The sequence below is a fragment of the Strigops habroptila genome, chromosome 11 (genome assembly GCF_004027225.2).
Source record: "Strigops habroptila isolate Jane chromosome 11, bStrHab1.2.pri, whole genome shotgun sequence".
Taxonomy (NCBI): domain Eukaryota; kingdom Metazoa; phylum Chordata; class Aves; order Psittaciformes; family Psittacidae; genus Strigops; species Strigops habroptila.
In genome coordinates, this window is record NC_046360.1 from 403970 (window position 1) to 423347 (window position 19378).

A 19378-nucleotide genomic window follows, 5' to 3' on the forward strand; every position below is an offset into this window, starting at 1 on the left:
CGGGCCCTTTGGGCGGCGGCGGCGCATGCTGATGACGTCACCGGGCCGGCGAGAGAGGCGGGCCGGCAGCGGAAGGGAGCCGGCCCGGCGGTGCGCTGTGATTGGCTGTCTGCGTGTGAGGCGGGGCGCTCGCGGGAGCCGCTCTCTCTCGGATTGGCGGCGGGCGGCGCAGGCGCAGTGCGCAGCGTGCCGGGGTGCGCTCGGGTCGGCAGCAGGCGCGAGGACGCACGGCGCGCCGGGATTGGTGGCTCCTCCGCGCGGGGGCGGGGCGTGCCCCGGAAGCGCGCGGTGCAGCATGGGCGGGCGGCGCGTGCGCGGTGCGGCCTGCGGGGGAAGATGGTGCTGACCAAGGAGTTGTGAGTGCGGCGGGCGCGGGGCGGCTCCCGCGGCACACTGCGGGGCACGGCACGGCACGGCACGGCACGGCGCGGCGCGGCGCGGCCAGGCCCGGCCACCGCCGGGCGGGGTAGGGCCCGCTCTGCTCCGCTCCGGCCCGCGGGGCGCCGGCCGCTCCCGGCCGCCTCGGCCGCTCCCCTATCTCAGCGGAGCGCGGTGTCTGGCCCCGAGCCGGTCGGGACGCTGCCGCCGCCTCCCCTCGGCGGGGGCTGGTGTTGGGCCCGGGGCGCGGGTCCGTTTTCTGCCTCCCGCTGTTTCCGCGGGCGGGCGCAGCGCTTCCGCGTCCCGCGCTTCAGCCCGAAGGGGCGGCTTGGCCCTGATGAGCCCGCCCGGGCGGTCCTGCGGGTAGTCCCCGCCCGCAGCAGTGGGCTGTGGCCCCGCACAATGAGTTTCTCGAACTCGTTTCCTCGGGGCTGGTGTGTTCCCGAGGCGGCCGATGTGCCCCTGCGAGGCTGGCGGGTGCGCCGCGGGTGCTTCAGATCAGGAACCCGTTCTGCTTAGGAAGGGACTCGAGTGGCGGTGGTGGAGCGGTGTCTGTGCTCTTCGTTGCTCTGCTGGTTCCTGTCCTGGTGGTGCCAGGAGCTCCCTGTTGCTGTGTAGACCTTTCCTGTAAGGTGTTCTGTCAGCAAACCGCCAGCTGGTGTGTTCCTCCCGCTCGCTCCTTTGGCTTTAAACCACCTCAGAGTCAGGTAACACGTGGTCTCTGCTGTGGTAGTAAAGGTGGTGTGTAGGTTTGAAATAGGAGGTAGTAGCAGATGTGTGTTGAGTTCCAAACAGACTTGCAATGATGCTTCACAGATTTTCGTGAACTTCAAAGGCCTGGTGTAGTTGAGCAGGGCTGAGGTCCTGGTGCTGTGTCCACAGTGCCACATATGGAACCAAGTGTCCCACTCGTGTTGGAGCAAGAGGTCACGCCAGTCCTAGGAGGAGAAGCTGTCTGTCTGTCTGTCTTGCGTTTCCTGCGAGCTGACAGTGGGCTCTGTGCGTCCTGTGAGTTTTCGTCATGGACAGGCTCAGGCTATATTCGTGCTTTCAGGACGATTGAGTTTTAATGACCATAAGGTTGTCAGTCAAGGAGGTAACGTCACTCAGCCCTAAGAACAATGCAGTTGTTCTGTGATGTTGTTTTGCCACAGTCATGATTTGCATCATCTTTGTCTGCTTTGTTAGGAAAGGTGAAGCTGAGAGGCTCTGTCAGTGCAGTGTTCTGTGGCTGTGAAAACCCAGCTCTGCATCCCGGGGCTGCTCACCGCTGTTGGCTGCTCACCTCAAATGCACTTGCTTCTGCCACCTGAAAGGGTGCAAGCTGTGGTTACTTCTTAGGTGATTCGTAACTGCTGTAATTGCCCAGATTCATTTGTAGGCTCTGAGGGTTTGTCCTATTCTATTGCATGGATGGGACCGCTCGTGGTGTAACTGTGACAGAGGCTCATGCCTCAGAGTCTGAACACATTCAGCCCCGTACAGGGTTGTGGCAGAGCTGGAAGCAGATTGTAGATTTTGTGGGCTTTCTCTGCAGCTTCTAACGTTCTTAACCACTTTTTTCCTTTTGTAACACATTTGTCTTGGATTTTACTTGGGTTTGTTGCATTTTATCCATGCAGCCTTCCTGTCACGGAGCGTTTCTAAAAAGAAAACTTGAATGAACTCATTCTGACACTCTCTTTGTGAGTGTCTTTGTTACAGTTTGTATGTTACCTGCTGATGAAGCCTAGTTGTTACTTTTGTTGAATTTGTTCTTTTCCTCTTTCAGCCGAGTGGTTTTACCTTGCTCAGTGCAAGAGGTATGTCCTCATTCTGCTTGCTTTTGCTTTGGGGTGATGGGTGGGACAGTGTTAGTGTCTTATTTAAATCTGACTGGTCTGGATCCCAGTTTTCCCTGTGCTATGACCCACCAGCCTGCCACAGGAAAGTTACACCACGTGCAAGCCACCAGTCAAGCAGAGTTAACCTCTTGTAGATCAGTGAATTCCAAAGGAGGCAAATGCCTGCACACAAAGAACCTTTAGTTGTTTCTGAGCCACTCCATGCTTACAAGCAAGGAAAGAAAAGTTGCGCAGTTCTGCACTGCAGCAGAATTTTCCTGCTGGTCAAGGCATTGAGTGACTTCAGTCCTTTTCCTAAAGGCAAAAGTAGGAATCATCTCCCAAGATCTCAAGCCAGCAGTTTAAATGGCACTGAGATACATTCAAATGGAAGTCACGATGGGACGTCTGAAATTGCTTCTGACGGAAAGCGGGGCGCTCGCCACCTTCTGCAGTTCACATTTTATGGGTCCTGTGAGGACCAATCTAGTCAGTTAAAAATATTAATTTGGGAGGCTCAGAGCTGGAAATCAGTTATTTCACCATCTGTAAACTAAAAGTTACATTTTTATTATACGATTAAGAACAACATATACACTTTGCTTTTAGGGCATGAAAAATGAAGAATAATGTGTTTGTTATGCTCTACCAAAGTGTGACATTGATGTGAAATGGCTGATCACAGACCTGGTGCTGTATCTGTAGTTACATTTTGCCAGCAGATTGTCATATTTTACTAAATGTTTTTATATGGTGTATCTTATTTTAATGATAATCTTATTCTACTAAATTTTCACTTGAAATACCTAATTTTTTTAATGCATTAGAAGTTTTGGTTAATTTTAATATTGAAATTTTACTTCTTTTAACTTTTCAGTATCAAGTTGGGCAACTTTATTCCGTGGCAGAAGCTAGCAAAAATGAAACGGGAGGTGGTGAAGGAATTCAAGTCTTAAAAAACGAGCCTTATGAGAAGGATGGCGAGAAGGGGCAGTATACTCACAAAATCTACCATTTAAAGAGGTGAGGACAACTTTGGTACATATTGTGTATGTACATATATTTGGTACGTATTGTGGGGTTCCTGGCGTTCAGCGGGGAATGTTAAAAGCGAGGGCAGCTTCCTGTTGTTTCCTGCTCTGGGGTGGGTACTTGCACTTTTCTATCTCTGTATTATGTGCTGAATTGAGCACGAATGCTCTGGTGACATGTGAGAGACAGTGGATTTGAAGTGTGTGAGGTAGAGTAATGGAGAATCATGTGAAATGTCTGATCTGTACCAGCTTTTGGTACTTTTTTTCCCAACCATCTCCTGTGGTGCTCTGTTGGACTAGAGGGCAGTTAACAGAGATGGTGATTCTGCTGCCTGGGGTGAGCTGCGGTTTTCCTACTCAGGCACAGCTGAAGTCCCTGAGTCCTTCCCTCCAGGCTGCAGGGCAGCTGGGTTACAGGCTTGATCACTGGTGAGCTTGCAGTTCTGCTGGAGCAGAGCTCTCCCTCAGCAGTTGTTTCCTGTTCCTGAAGAGGAAAGCAAGCTCAGTAACGTTGGGGTTCCTGCATATTTAACTGTGGGTAACTTGTCCATCGTAATGTTGAAAGTGCTTAGATAAAATCTGCTGTTGTTACTAGAGTGGAAGAAATCAATGAGGAATTCCAACTGGCAAACATTTCTGAAACGTTGTTTTTTACAGTAAAGTTCCTGGCTTTGTGAGGATGATTGCTCCAGAAGGCTCCCTGGTTTTCCACGAGAAGGCTTGGAACGCTTATCCGTACTGTAGAACAAGTAGGTCTCCCATTGTGTGTTTTGCTATCAGTGTTCAGCCGAGGGATGGTCTTAAATGGTTAAGGAGAAAAGAGGGTACCGTCAAGTGGAAAATACGTTTAAAATGTTAATGTTGTGTTTCTGAGATCTCCTCTGAAGAGGAGAGCTACTTCTGGAGAGCAGCCTCAGGCGACCAGTTTGCTGCTTCCTGCAGAGTCTTTGCGTCCTGTGTCCCTGGGATAAGACTGAAGAGGTGATTCTCTTATGGTCTAGAACAGAGCCTGTTTCAAAAGAGTTTAATTCTTCATAGCCTGTTAGAATGAGGCAACTGCTTTATTTTAATTCTTTTGATTGCGTAAGTTCTAGAAGAAGGCTCTATTTCTTTTCTGTTCCTGTCGAATAGTTTGAACTACCTTACAATGAACTTTTAAGGTTAAGGCGAGCAAGGCAAAGTCTGCTGACTCTGCATGCAAATGTTGTTAGACTGATTTTGGATGATTCTTGTACTGTGAAGCAATCATTATATGTGAGACTTTTCAGAAAGAATTGCATCTAATAATGCTTTGTTTCCTTTTCATTTTCATTGCGTGTGTTTCCAATGGCCAGTTGTGACAGTGAGTATCTGAATTACTATCAGTGCTGTGGGGGTTTTTTTTGGAATGTATTTTCTCTGTTATTACTGCTACAATCGACTCTGAGCCTAGCAAGCAAGCTTTAACCTTTCCTGTATGCCTTGCCAGGGTTTCTGGCATAGAGCTTCTTGTTACTTTATTTGTCTGCACATGGCTATAATTAGAAAAAAAATCTATAATTTGTCAGAGAAATGCTTTCATTTTTTACATCTTTTATGCCTGTACGTGCCATTGCAGCTGCATAATGTCTGTTCTGTAAGACATAATACTAAAAAAGAGGGAAAAAAAAAAAAAAAGGCCAGTTCAGAGGTTTCTACACTCTTGAATCCAGGAAGACCAATGAAATAAAATCAGTCTCTGAAATCCCATTTCTGCAAAGTGAAATCCAGCCTCAGTTAAAACGGGTCAATTGAGTATCTAAATGGGTTATCATAGCTGGGGGTTTGGGTTTTTTGGGGTTTTAAGACGTGTGGAAAAGAGATCATTGAGACTTTATTTCCCTGTCTATGTATTTCAGTGCCGTATTCAAGGAAGCTTATAAGTTTCATGTTAGATTGCTTCATCTGCTCACTTGCAAACTTAATTTAGATTGTCACTAGGTGGATGCAACAATAGAGTTTGTGAACTGTTAAGCTTGACTCGTCGTGCTACAGGTGCACACCGGTGTATGCTTTCTTACTTCTGACATGAGAAGTGGCTTGTGCTAGTCTTCAGAAACACAACTTAGTGGTAGCTGGACCTTCATGATCATAATTATGCTGTACAGTAACATGGAATGTTTGTTAGCTGTGTTTTCTGCCCTTGTCTCATTTATTCAAAATTTCATGGAAATGTATTTTTGTTTTTTAACTGTCTTAATAATTTGGAAATTATTCTATTATTTAAACAGAATGTGTTGGTAGTCAAGACTTATATGTAAATACCATTTATCTACACTTTAAGCAGAGAGATGTAATCACACTTACTTTTTTTATTTTAATTGTTACAGAATGAATACATGAAAGACGACTTCTTCATAAAAATTGAGACCTGGCATAAACCAGATCTGGGGACATCAGAAAACGTGAGTTGGGATTTGGATACCAAGCATGAGTAATATTTTCAACATAGAGTCATTCAGGTAATGTATTGTATACCTGGTAATGGTGGGTAACTACTGCATAAAGTCAAAGCCTTAGCAGTGGTTAATGTAAAACAAGAAAAGCATTAGTTAAATCCTTTTTAGGTCTCACCTAAAGAGATGCAAGAACAAGAGAAGGGTTTTATTTTTTTATATTGAGGTCACTCAAATGCTTAAGTAGATTTTCAATAAGTTCTTTTTAATTTCATGTTCTTTTACCTGTGGCATGGTAGTGCTACTTAGGCTGATAAGTTGTTTGTTTCACAAGGCTGTTAGAGTTTATCTCTGTACACTTCAGTAGAGTTAGGTATTGAAGCTGCTTCAGTGTTCCTTTTTAGAAAGGCAGAGGAAGAAAGGAAAGGTTTTGAGAACCCTGCGTTTATGAAGTCTAGAAAAAAATCCATGGCACGCATCCGTACTGCTTCAGGTGCACCGCTGTGTCAAGTGATGACACAGAAATCATCTCTTTTTCCCTTCTTGCAGGTGCACAATTTAGATCCAAACACATGGAAGACGGTTGAAGTTGTCCATATCGATATTGCAGATAGAACTCAAGTAGAGCCAGGAGTAAGTAAATGCTCTGCTATTGGGATAGGGATGTAGCATGCAGCTTATTCCATCGATGCTTTTTGTTGATTGTGAATAAACTGAAATGGTAGTGATTTTACCCAGCAGATGAATGAAAATCATCTTGAATAGAGTCATTCATTCCAAAGTTTCACACTTGGTAAATGCATTTACAGTTCAGTCTACTGAGCTTGACCAGAGTTGCCTCCTCTGGGCTCTCTCCAACAGCTCCACGTCCCTCTTGTGGTTTTGCCCCAGAGTTGGATCAGGACTGCAGGGGGGGGTCTCCCCAGAGCGCAGCAGAGGGGGAGAATCCCCTCCCTCGACCTGCTGCTCAGGCTCTGGGGGTACAGCCCAGCACATGGGGGGTTCTGGGCTGCCAGTGCCCACGGCTGGGGCATGTTCAGGTTTTCTCTAGTGTGTATGATTAATCTAAGAAGGTCAGATATGTTGATTTTAGATGCTGGTTCATGCAGCTTTAGAGGGCAGCCTCACTGTGCTTTTGTGGCTGCCTTACTTCCTTGCTTTTACTGTTGCTTTCTACGCATCTCTTTCTACTGGGGTTGTTGTTTGGGTTGTTTAATTGTAACAGCTGGACTGTTCTGTATGTAATCATTAATTTTGGGGTAGTAGGAAAATTGTATGCACCGATATTGATACTTAGCAATTTGTGTTTGCACAATAAATTTGATTGTCTTGGTTTTGTGCAAGGAGGCATTCTTTACACTATTTAATTGTTATTTTCTGAAAATAAATACTTGGATATCCTGTGTTGTGGAGTGAGGACTCCTTTGCAGGGAAGGAAGGGAAAGGCTGTGGTGTGTGAAGGGGAAAGGTTTGTGCTTCCTAAATTTCCACTTGCGTTACTGGTGTAGGTGTATAACCTGCACTGTGGCTTAGCCAATGTTTACCAGATGGTCTGTGGATTTACATGTGTGACAATACCTCGTATGGAGATCCTCCCTGTAAACCAAATTATATGTCTTGCCTATTTTAATGCAGTGAGGCATTGTTTTGCTGCCCCTTGTTCTTTCAGACATTCCTTATGACCTTAGAGCTGAACTGGCAGGTAAATAGATGTTGTGCATTCATTATTCCATGCCTGGAATTGTGGCAGACAGCTACAGTGCTATCACCTGTCAGAGCTTGCTTGATCATAGTACATGTAAACAAAGGGTTGTGCTTATTACTGTGTGTTGAACCCAAGTATTTATTGTGCTTGAGGTACTGTTAGTGAACAGCACTGCCCATGCTGTACCCTCTTGCACTGTTCCTTGGCCTGCCCTCCACATCTCCTTTGTGCTGAAGACTGACAGATGGTGCTGTGCTAAAAGAAATTATGTTTTTGGCTCGGGACAAAGATTCATCTAACCCAGTATCCTGTTAGTGGCCAGTAGCAGATACTTGTGGAAGTACGTACTAGGAGTTGGGAGATGCATATCTCTGAAAGATCAATCTGTATTTAAAGAACTTCCAGAGCTCGTGGTTATACGTGGCCTATTGTGTTTATTAGCCATTTCATGTGTGGAAATCCTTGTCCTTGGAATGATTTAATGATTTTCAGGACATTATCCTCTTTTTTCTTTTCTTTTCTTTCCTTTCTTTTTTTTTTTTTAATATTTTCTGTTGTATATTTGACTCAGAGTATCACATCTGTGAACGCAGAGTGGCTTAATCCAACCCCTTACTTGTCTTCTGATGTTTCTACATTCTCTTTCTTTTTTAGTAACTTCTAAAACCATTTATGCTTGTAGCAAATATTTTGAGCAGATACTTTGAAATCCAAGCTCACAGTAGAGCCCATCATTGTGTAGGAATATTTGGGACTCACTTTGGCCACGTGATTCAAACCTTCATTTCCATTTCATCTCCCAGAAACTCAGTTTTGCCAAGTCCTGACTTCATTAAACAAAGACTGACTTTGTACCCAAACTCCTGTGCAGCCACTGGTAACTCTGAGTGACCTGTAGGCTGGTTCCCTTCCCACCCCACTGCTCTGCCCCTTTCCTGGATGGCTGGGGATTAGACAATTCTCTGGGACCCACTCTTGTAGTCTCTTATGAGAATTTGCAGTTTCTGGTCTTTGTTTTCTCTTAGTGCTTGTGACTCCATGAGAGAGACTTTCCATTTAAGCTAGTATCATTGTAGAGTTTAGGTAATGGAACATGAGGAATTTTTTTTGGAAGTCCAGCTATGTCCTGGATCTACACTCTCACTTTATGCCTTCAGAGAAGGCAACTGGTTTTGGAAAGTAACTGTCCTCTATGAAAGCATCAACTGTTCTCCATGTTTTCTGTTTGTCCAGACATAGTGTCTTTGTTCAGTGATACTGGAGCAGTCACTGGTTCATTCTGTCGGGTAGTTTCTGAAATCAGGCACGTTTTTCTTGTAATTATGCTTGTGGTTTGGGAATTATTCTAAGTGGCTGATAGGTTTCTTGGTACCCTCATTTTTTTTAGGTAAAAGGATAGTTGGTGTTGCTAAAGGTAAGTTTTGTTTGTACACTTATTTTCTCAGTCATAGTTTTGGCTGGAAGAGCAGTTCAAATGCACTGTCTTGGATAACAGTATGGCTGAAAGAATGGAACTACATTTATAAGATCCAGCAATTTTGATAGAAGTTTTCATATATTCCAGATTTATCTTTTTGTTCAGAGAATGAACCTTGTCCAACCCATTGTAGTGTAGCAGTTACTGTAGTTTCAGAACTACAATCAGCATAAATATAAAAATAGAAAATTTCTTTAAGATACTAATGGCATGCATATGCTGACTTGTGCTCATTGAAGTATGTGTAGAAAGAAATTGGCTGACATCTGTGGCTTTCTTTAGATATAAATTTAACCCTGCCCTCTCTTAATCATCTCCAGCATCCAATCTCTGTAACTTTGTGTGATTTGTATATAAAAGTCACTTCCCAGGAGAGTAAGACTTTTTCAAGAGTAAGCAGAAGTGAACACTCAGTTAACATCAGGAGAGGCTATGTTTTTGGAAACAATTTGTAAGAAAGTAGAGTGTGGTGAAAACAAAGACGCTGAAATCAGGTTTATAGCTATTTTTGTACAATGAAGAAATAAAATGTCTTGTTCTAGGTCGTGGCGGGTCTCCATTATGTTACTTAAAACAATGTTCTAAAAATACAGTTTTATACAAATCAGTGAAATTACTTAATGCATGCCCTAAGAGATAGGATTTCTATGTGCTGTGCAGTAAGTACTATCCCTTGTTCCATTGTTGGAAGCAATATAATGGAATATAGGAAATGCTCCTCTTTTGTAGTCTGCAAAAGAGTCTTAAAAGATTCTTGTGTGGAAGAGCTGCTTTCTGGTAGGTGGATCTCTCCTGTTTCGGACATAGTGTTTTCTGCTGACTGACAGTTTGGGTGTTCTCCTGTTTAAAACATCACGCATTGCTGAGTTGAAAAGCCAGAATCTGTGTCCCCACGTCCTGAGTCTTACACCACTCAGTGTTCAAGAAGCTTTTCTCAGGAATTTGCAGATAAAGCATCAGACTTGCATCATTTTAATGTTAGGTTCTAAAAATCTTACAATCATTCTGTCCTGTGTATATGCTTTCCAGCTTCATGCTGCTTGGTAGAGTGAACTATGAGCTATCAGGAGTGCTGTTATTACTTGTAGCAGGTCTCATAAATGAGAATGAGAATTGTAAAGAAGCACCCAGGCCCTGGGTTTGTTGTGATCATTACTTTATCGTGTGTGGTTCACAGTCTCTCAATAATTCTTTAGGACAGTTTGTTGCATTCATGCATATTATATTGAGGTTTTGAGCAGAAACTGCCTATGAAATGATATTTGTGTATTTCTTTGAAATGGCTTTTAGCTCCTCTATATTGTTATGCTGCTGCATAATGATGTTTTGCCTGTCTGGCTTTCAAGAGGGCTTCAGGCTTTTTTAGCTGTAATATTTGTTCCAACAGCCGCCTGTTTTTCTTCCTAAGAAGGACTTGCTGCTGTCAGGAGTTAAGCTCTCACTGCACTGATATTTTCCTTAAACTCTGCAAAGAACTGTTGTTTATTTGTACTTTGGCTCTAGTCCAGTCGTCTTCCTCACATGCTGGTAGGGTTTGTGCATTGAGAAGAGTTCCTACAATGCTCTCTTGTCCATCCAGTCGTTCATTTAGATGGGGGTGGGGGGTGGGGGGAGAGTGTTTAATGTCCATAACAGGATTTGGTTTAACTGAGTCCTGACAGGTCTTGGTTCAATGCTTCTGTATGTGGGCTCTAGCACAGGAAACTTTACCACGAGTCATCTATTTTGTTTGGATTTTTTTGTTTTCACTTATACATTTTACTTGTAGATAACATGGGGGGGGGGTTTACAGTGTTTCCAAAAATCTGTTAGTCTTGAACAGAACCTTAATAGAGTGGGGTTGGGCTTTTTTCTGACTCTCATGGGTTTTTTTATGTTACAGGACTACAAAGCTGATGAAGACCCTGCGTTATTCCAGTCGGTTAAGACAAAGAGAGGACCTTTGGGGCCAAATTGGAAGGTACTAAGAGCTGACATTACAAAGTCTTTATCAGCAGAATAAAAGAAGTTCACGGTTCCTTAGAGAACTGTAGCACTAGCAATGTTGGTCTCAGAAGAAGAGAGCAGAAATTGAATACTTTTCTTCTTTGTATTGAGTGAAAATTCCAAATGTGTTAGTAAGCAAAGGTACTGTCTGCTACTTGTTCAACATCTCTACTAAAGCCAAATACACTTTCTCTGTTACACCAGATAACCTCATAAAAACTGAGAAGCAAGCTGCTGTATGCTACAGTGGATACACAGAATGGATACAGCCTGTCAGGAACAGGCCCCTAGTTACCAATTAGAATATAATTTTTCACTTTTTTCTTTACTGTAAGTGAAATGTCATTGACAGTAGCATAATTTTACTTGTGTTTAGTGTGTGCTGTGATGAATTACACTGAAGTGCTGAGGGGTTTTGAATGCATTTCAAATGGTACCCCTGTTTCTTAAATTTTCTTGTAAACACATTCAGTCTTTCATTTCCCAAACAAGTTCTAAATACAGCATGAATGTTTCTGTCAAAATACAGTGTGAAGGGCTTACTCTGAGAAGTGTGAATTTTCTTCTAGTTCATTATTTAGATGTCACAGTTATTTTACCACTACTTTTTGCAAAGCAGCAAGAGAAGCATCAGATCTTAGAGCAGGGTGCGTTGCACCAGCAAGCTCTCAGTCTCTAATTCCCCGTCCTAAAACGTGGTTATGCGAGCAGTAGGCAGAAGATGCACCACCTTTGTATAGACACAAAAATAACGCGAAATTCCACCTGAACACCAGAAAACACTTTTTTTGCTGTGGGGATGGTCAAACACTGGAACAGGCTCCTGCACCAGTGGTCAGGGAATGTCCCCTCCACCCTCGGCAGTGCCCTGATTTTGCAACCTACACATACCTACACGGCCTTAATTCTTCCCTTTGTATGTCCAAGGACAGAAAGTAGTTCTGCTGCACAAAGTTTCACAGCTTATAAAAAGCTGGAGGCTGGTAGAGTTTGCAAGTGAATTACCAAGATTGTCTCCTTGGGTTTCATAGTTTCATATGGGTTTCTGCCGTTAGCCACTGTTGAATGCTGAGGCAGGTAGACCTTTGGTCTGGCTGGTGGGTTTGTCCTGGGCCTGAGCGTTAGCTGGGTCTCATGGAAGAATGAGCGTATTCCGTGTTTAAAGGTGACGATGAGGGGAGGCTTGTATTCCACCTCCTGTTGCTGTAATGCTCCTTCTACCTGGCCTGAGTGTTCCTCCTGGCAGGCAAAAAGTGTCGCAGAGATTATTTTTGTAAACTGCTGAAAATGTGCATCCTGCCAGGGGAGTTTGCTGTTCCTGCTCAGGAAGGAAGCAGTAGGCTGATGCAGGAATGGCCTGGTTGGGCCTGCGTGACCAAAGAAAGTGGGGAGTTACTGGTGTGGTTTTTAAAAACAGCTGTAGAATGAGCAGGAAAGCTTTGAATGCCTGGAACAGGTGGCACAGAACTTGTGTGTTCCATTTAGTTCTGGCCTTTTACTAATGCCTGGACATAGACTTGTGCTGTTCGGGAGTAGCAGACAACAGCAGCACTTTGGTTTTTTGCTCATGAATAGAACATCAGTCTTCTGAGGATAATTGATTTTCATTTAAGTGCTCTCTGGTCATGAGTATTTATGCTAAAAGTTGTGTTAAATACGTGTTATTCACCCAGATATTTGTATGTCAGATTTTGCTCTGACCACATAAATCTGTTCACTGGGTGCATGACCAACAGGAGTTGTCCATTTCATGGTTAAAAGAAATCGAGCTTAAAAAAGCTGTAAAGCATTTCTACTTTCTACTAGCTTGTTGCAGATCTAAAGAATAAAAAGCTGTGGATTTCTCATGGTAACTGCTGCTTATTCAAGCCAAACACACACATTTTTACCTTTTTTATTAAATACTGTAGGCTTCCCTTGGTTGGTTGCTTGGTTCTTTCCTTAAGGACTAAGATTGATAGTGTATGTTTGCAGCATGGATGGAATTGTCTTACAGATTTAACCTGATTGTTGATCCCTATTACTTTGTGTTCACATTACAGTGCTAGGTATTTACTAATGCTTAAAATTCTAAGTATTATTATAGCCTTAATAATACTTAGAACCCAATTTATAATTATAGTAAGATAATTTTTTAAATTTACTATGAATTAATAATATGATTCAGTATTCTACTGTAATACTTAGACTTAAAATTTCTAATAATTGTATTTAATTTGACTGAAGTAAAAATTTAAAAAAATTGAAGGTTCCTTCCCATTATCCCTGAGCAGAAAGAGCTGGCAACTGATGAAGAGTGTCCAAAAATGTGTGCTTACAAGTTGGTGACTATCAAATTTAAATGGTGGGGACTGCAGAACAAAGTGGAAAACTTCATTCAGAAGGTAAGTGCTGCCTTGCTGGGCATTGCTGGGGAGGTGGGTTGGGGTGGGCAGGCAGGTGGGTCTGTGGGTCCAGCGCTGGGGGAGACTGAGCCTGGGCAGTGGGAAAGAGCTACTCCTGAGATTTAGAGCCTTTCGCATGGAGCAGCTGCAGTCACTTCAGCAGGCTTTGGCAAAATGAGGCCTGTTATCTAATGCTTGTTTATCTTCTTAAAGCAAGAAAAAAGGATATTTACCAACTTTCATCGCCAACTGTTCTGTTGGATTGACAAGTGGATTGACCTGACCATGGAAGACATTAGGAGAATGGAGGATGAAACCCAAAAGGAGCTGGAAGCAGTAAGAATGCTTTTTTGAAGTTCAGGGGTGTGTGCTCTCTATCTGTAGGTTTATCTGCTTGGGAGTTGACAGAAGTTACATTGTGTTCGTCCCTTGGTATGTGTTTGGGCAATTGCTGATGAACAATACAGCCCCTTTAGTGGTTGTCCTGTGCAGACCTGTGCACGTCAAGCTTCTGAGTACTGTCTTGTGTCAAGCTGGAGGTGGCTGTAAGGTAAATATTTCTGATGTCACTAAATTCAGAATGTCTGCCCTGAGCACCTCTTTCTTTATGGCACCATACCCACTGCACAAAGTCCCATTTGGTGCCTTTTTACCACTTGTCAGTTAGGATTAAGGGCTGTCGTCTTGCTTTTCCATCATGTGTCTTGCTAATCATCATTAGATCTGATTACCTTTTCTCTTCAAACATGTCTCCAAGCAAGCTTCTGTATGTCACATTTCAGCTGTTCACTCATCCTGAGAAGCACACCAAAACTGAGAATGGTACTTGAAAAGAGGAACTCAGTGAAGTCAGTGGGCTTAAGAGAGTGTTGCTTTTCATGCTTTAGTGGCTGGGAGGACCGAACACGTATAGCCTGGTCTGTCTTTGGGCAGACGTCTAGAAGGAAACTCATCCATAGGCCACTTTCTCTACTCTTTCCCTTAAGAGGCGGAGGAACATCACAGACTAGGCAGGAAGCCTTCTTCTGTAGTGTCTTTCCAGAGCGTGATCTTTGGCCTGAACCTTTCTCATTTTAAATCTCGCAGGGTTCTTAGGTTCTTTGCAGTCTGTGGATTTGCAATTCAATTTCCTTCCCATTTTGGCAATTGCTTTATGCCCCAAACCCATTTGGCTTGTCACCTTCCTTCACTTGTCTTGGTTCTTTCAAAACACGATGTGTCTTCAGCTGTAACTTGCTTTTTTGCATGGTTTAACTCATTTCAGATGCCAGACATCTTTAAACTGATTGTCTGGTGGTTTGGTCCCACAGACTGCAGTTCTGAAGGGCATTTTGTGGTTTGTGCCTACCACATCTATTAGTATCAAAACTAGCAGTAGCTTCTCCATCCCCACTTGTTCTGCTCTCCATGTTTGGATGTCTTGAACTGTGTGGAATGATCTTACATTGTGTAGAGATGTCTTCTGGGTTTGGAAGAAGTGTTTCTTCACTGTTCTGTCTGTTGGTAGGTAGATGTTGGCAAAACCAAACTCTTTTTCCAGATGAGCTGAAGGGCTTGGCTGCTTTGGCAGTTCTAGAATATGCTTTGCAAAGAATGCTGCTCGCTCACTCTTGCAGACGTGGGGTTCTCTTAGTGGCATTTGGATGGTTTTGGTTATGGCAGGTGTTCTCTCAGGTCGGGAGGATTTCTTCTTTAGTTCTACTTTATGCCAGAACCTGTTCCTAGAGTCACCTATTCCTGGTGTCTGTGAAGGAGGAAGAGTAACCACTTTCCTCTCTGTAACTGATTTTTGTCAGAAGGGTTCTTTTGAACACCCGTAGTTCTTTATGTGGATCGAGATTGACTTCATCCCATTTCTCTGAGAAAAGCTAGTGGCAGTGTGAGGAGGGCATGTCTTGGAGAGAGTGAGCAGCACTTGACACATCTCTGTGCGTGAGAAAATTTCCCTTCTGTGTGTCTCTGGACTGTGGATGTGTGTCATCTTGTAGAGAAAGTTCTGTTTCCCAGTTCTCACTGGTAAGTAATGGCTTTTAAATATTTTTTGCAAAATATTTGCTGCTTTTTAGTTCTTGAGCAAAAGCTGGGTTACGTGTTTCTGGGTGTAACACTTAGAATTGTGCTTAAATATTGAATGTATTTATTTACTAGTCTCTTGTTTTGCAAAGCAATGCAAATAGTTTATTTCAGATAGCTTGTTGTGTAAGACGTTAGCATAAGGAACTCAGATTTTTCACAAGAGAAATGTATTGATTAGTTCCACTAACACACCTTTTCTATGTGTATTGTGAAATGGGAGAGGAGTGGGGACCTACTTTTAAAACATTTTGGTTTTCTCAGCTATTATAGTAGGAGTATCTACTAACACCTATATATGGTGCCAAACAAACGTGAATGCTGATTTTATCCCAAATAATTTAGGTTTATGTTTCATATTCAACTACTTCAGCAAGTGTGCTGAACAGTTTGCTTCATTAAATCCCAAGTATACCACAAAGCATTTGTTCTATGGCCAGGACCTCTGGGAAGTAAGCACTCAGTGATAAGGTGCTTCGTATGACAGGAACACCTTCAGGCTTCCATCCCTGCAGAGGAGTCATCAGCTTTTTTGAGTGTTGCTCTGTGCAGTTCTGTGATGCTTAAACCCAAACAACTGCAGGAGGCAAGCCTAATGATACTGGCAGCATTACATTTTCTTACATACATTGTTATTTCCTTTCTCATTAACACCCTTTCTTCTTCCTGGATTATTCTTCTTCGGATTCTGTGCACATTTCAGCTTTTGTTGGTCCTGTTCTTCATCTAAAGTCGATTTTTATAGTCAGGATCTCTGCTTTTGTTACATTTTTGTTCCTCTCTGGATCCTCATCCGTGTTCTTCCAGAGTTTCTCTGTCCTCGCCCATCCTTTTCTCATTGTTTTCTTTATCTTTCACTTAGTGGTTTATGTATCTGACTCCTCATTGTGGTTTAAACGACACCCTGTTGTGAAGGTGGAAATGCCACACTGGGTTATTTCAAGCACAGTGGCTCCATGCCGAAGCATCATCAGCTGTCAAACATTTAAGAAGCATCGTTTACAGCTGCTGCACACGCTTCCTCACCAAAAAGAAATAGTGTATACCCGCATCTGCAGGCCCCCTCAGCTGTAGCTGGGGCTGGTTCTGGTGCTGTCCATGGAAAAACAGTCCTGGTCATGTTGAGCATTACTTCTCTTACTAACATGGGTGCGACAGGTTCTTTGTGTGGTAGCTCACAGTTTTATTTTACGTTTAGATGCGTAAGAAGGGTTCCGTTCGAGGCACTTTGGCTGCTGACGTCTAGAGGAGTTCTCTGTAGGTTCTGAGGCAAATCAAGCTGTGTAAGTCAACTGCTGGATGGAAAGGGAGAAAAATGAGTAATGTTCTGATGAATGGGAGTTACTGGCAGAAATCACCCAAACGACACGTATCCGGATAACGATTCCGGGCCTGACCTCCCTCCTGTGTGATAACACACCTTGTGGTGATCAACAGCCAGGGGCGACCCTTGGTGTCCAGGGTGCCTCAGGGATGGGCCGGCGCTTGGTGCGGTGGCAGGATCCTGCGGCGCTGGCCACGTAACGTGGTTCTTTGTGCTTATCTAGTGCAGAAAACCAAAGTGCCAACTTGTTCATCACTGAGCTCTGAAGCCTGCAGGAAGCTTTTGGGGCACAAGTCAGAAAAGCCATGAGCATCGTTTGCTACGTGCTCAGTAGCAAAGTGATACGTGGGCTTAGTCCACTTAACTTAGGGCAGCTGTGGCCTGTCATCTTCAAAGCACGGCAAGGTTTGGAAATAGAGTTCCGCACAGATAGCTACAAATAGTAAATTGTGTTAAAACTGTTGCTGCGGAAAGCTGCACAGGAGCAGCTTTGAGCCCTTGTGTCAGGACTCCAGCGCTGGTGTCTCCTGCTGTGGCTGTTTTAATGCTGCAGGTGGATCCCCATCCAAAGCAGTTTTAAAGTCCTCAGAGACTGGAGCTGCTGCCCTCTGAGAGGACAGCACCCAAACTGAGGTTCCCTGCCAAGTCCTGCATTGCTTTGGTGTGATGTGCTCAGCCCTGGTGATGTTTTGACTGCCCTGCCCTATTTTCCTTGGAGTTTAATGATCCTGCCTCTTTGGAAGTTGCTGTTGGGGGGAACTGTTGATGCTTAACGGTGTGTTTCCTTTCTCTGCAGTTACGTAATCAAGGCCAAGTCAGAGGAACAAGTGCTGCCAATGATGAATGATGATGGATTTAACCGTCACATGCAGTGTTGATATACAAATGTGTGTGTGGATGCATGATTATTTGTATATAATTATATATACGCACATGCATACTGAAGGGGTTGTTACAGTGTCTCCAGGGTACTATACCTGTCCTCAGCAAAGATTCAAAGGAAACTGCTTTCATTATGTATACCCGAAGCAAATAAAAATCAACTGAGTAGTGTCATTTAAAGGATGAACTATGCTAACTGGTATGTTTCATGAATGTGAATACTGGACCAATTTATTCCCTACTTGGGGTTTTTTTTTCCTGTCTTGAGTCCCTCTGCTATAACTTGCCCATATCTCATTGTAAAGAAAGAGATTCAAATAAGTTAATTTCAGTTTTGTGTCTTCCCTATGTGATTATTTTTGGAATAGGAACAATGAATGTATTTATAGCTATTTATTTCTGGATAGTCATTATCCTGTAGTCACATCAGAAAAAAATTTCTATTAGTGGAAATTGGAAGATTTTTACTGTTGAATAAGTTTAACCCAAACTTTTCCCATTCACTGATTTAAAGGAAAAAAAATCATGTTTTATTGGACTTTTGTACATGGAAATGCTAATTAATGGTTTTTCTTCATTAAAATTGGCAAATTAAGGACAAATGGCTTGTGATTTATAAAGCAATTGCAACCTGAAATTCTCCAAGAGCTGGCTTCTCAGCTGAAGATACTGACAATAGTGTAGAATGTTCCGTGCAGCGAAGGAGAGGGGTGACAGCCCTTCCCTGCGGTCACTGTTCCCGAGTCGCTGTTCTCCAGCGTTCCTCTTTGGAAGCTATGCAAATGTTCTTGATTTCACACACATTGCACAATGGGATACAATTGTGATTTAAGCTCTTTTCATGTTGAAAATACACTTTAAAAGAGATGTATACTTTCAGATATGATGAAAGTTTAAACTGTAGCGTCTGACGTATTTCTCTGATGTTTGTTAGGGGTAGACATGTAAAAGAGGAGATGGTGTCATAGAGACCTCCTGTAGATAACTCTCAAGTAGGGAAAATGTCTTCAGCATTTTTTAAGGAAATATTCAAAGCATACCATAGATATATTATCAAAATGCTCACTTGATCAGAAACGGATGGTTTTAAAGACTTAGTTAGATAAAGCTGTATTAATGCCTCATTTCCTCCAGGGTCCCCACAAACCTCGGTGGGCTGAGCCTTGCTTAAGCCTCACCTTCATAACCCCACATCCATCCAAGTGTTTTGGAGGCATTTGGACCTACTTGGCTTTACCAAAGGAGTGATCCTATTTCCAGGATGGGCGGTGACAGGATTTTCCTCAACTTCCAGGTGGGCCGGTCTGTGTGCCAGGGCCGGAGGCGCTGGGACTTCTCCCTGTCTCTGCCCTCTCCTACCCCTCTGCAGAACTGATTGTTTCTCCTTTCTGGGTTAGCAGTGAAACAGTTGTTTGTCTCCTGCACCGGGAGGTTGGGTTTGTAAATGCACAGGCACGTGCACGCACACGTGTGGTTTTAGAGGTGCCTGCAGCCACCGGGGCTGCGGCACTGGGGGCTCGTTTCAGCTCAGTGCTGCAACTCGAATCTCGCTGCCCTTAACATGACTCCTGGCGCTGGCTGAGGGACGGGACCCTGCGGCTTCCGTGGGTTGGGACTAGTTGGGAAAACCTTGGAGGATCTTATAGTGAATGTAACATGTTCAGATTACTTTGGCAGCCTCGGGTGTGACCCACAGTGAACCAGCCAATGACTTTAATTAAATAAATCTGATCATAAAGTGCTCTGTCTCTTGTCTTAGGTATTAGTGTCTGCAGGTGGCTGATGAGCTGGGTTTAGTGCTGTGGAGCTGCACGAGGAGGTTGGAGGTGCTGCACGGATGTGCTCGGTGGCTGTGAGCTCAGCCCTGTGTGCGAATGCTGGCAGCCCCACAGCTCGTG

The 19378-nt window shown here is 43.7% G+C and overlaps 1 protein-coding gene across 3 annotated transcripts; it reads left to right on the top strand.

Moving 5' to 3' along the window:
* Positions 1-280: 280 nt before the first annotated feature.
* PITPNB (phosphatidylinositol transfer protein beta) lies at positions 281-18082 on the top strand. 3 transcript variants are annotated; one of them, XM_030501371.1, is made up of 12 exons: positions 281-356; positions 2150-2180; positions 3079-3224; positions 3893-3984; positions 4570-4577; positions 5584-5658; positions 6199-6282; positions 10714-10791; positions 13091-13201; positions 13415-13537; positions 16473-16557; positions 17395-18082. In XM_030501371.1, exons 1-11 carry the CDS (start codon positions 337-339, stop codon positions 16518-16520), a joined length of 816 nt encoding a protein of 271 aa, XP_030357231.1. In that variant the 5' UTR covers positions 281-336; the 3' UTR covers positions 16521-16557; positions 17395-18082. The 3 variants fall into 3 exon arrangements, with proteins under 3 accessions (XP_030357231.1, XP_030357230.1, XP_030357232.1); XM_030501370.1 differs by lacking the exon at positions 16473-16557; XM_030501372.1 differs by lacking the exons at positions 16473-16557; positions 17395-18082 and adding an exon at positions 14655-14665 and having other exon boundaries at positions 13415-13556.
* Positions 18083-19378: the final 1296 nt, after the last annotated feature.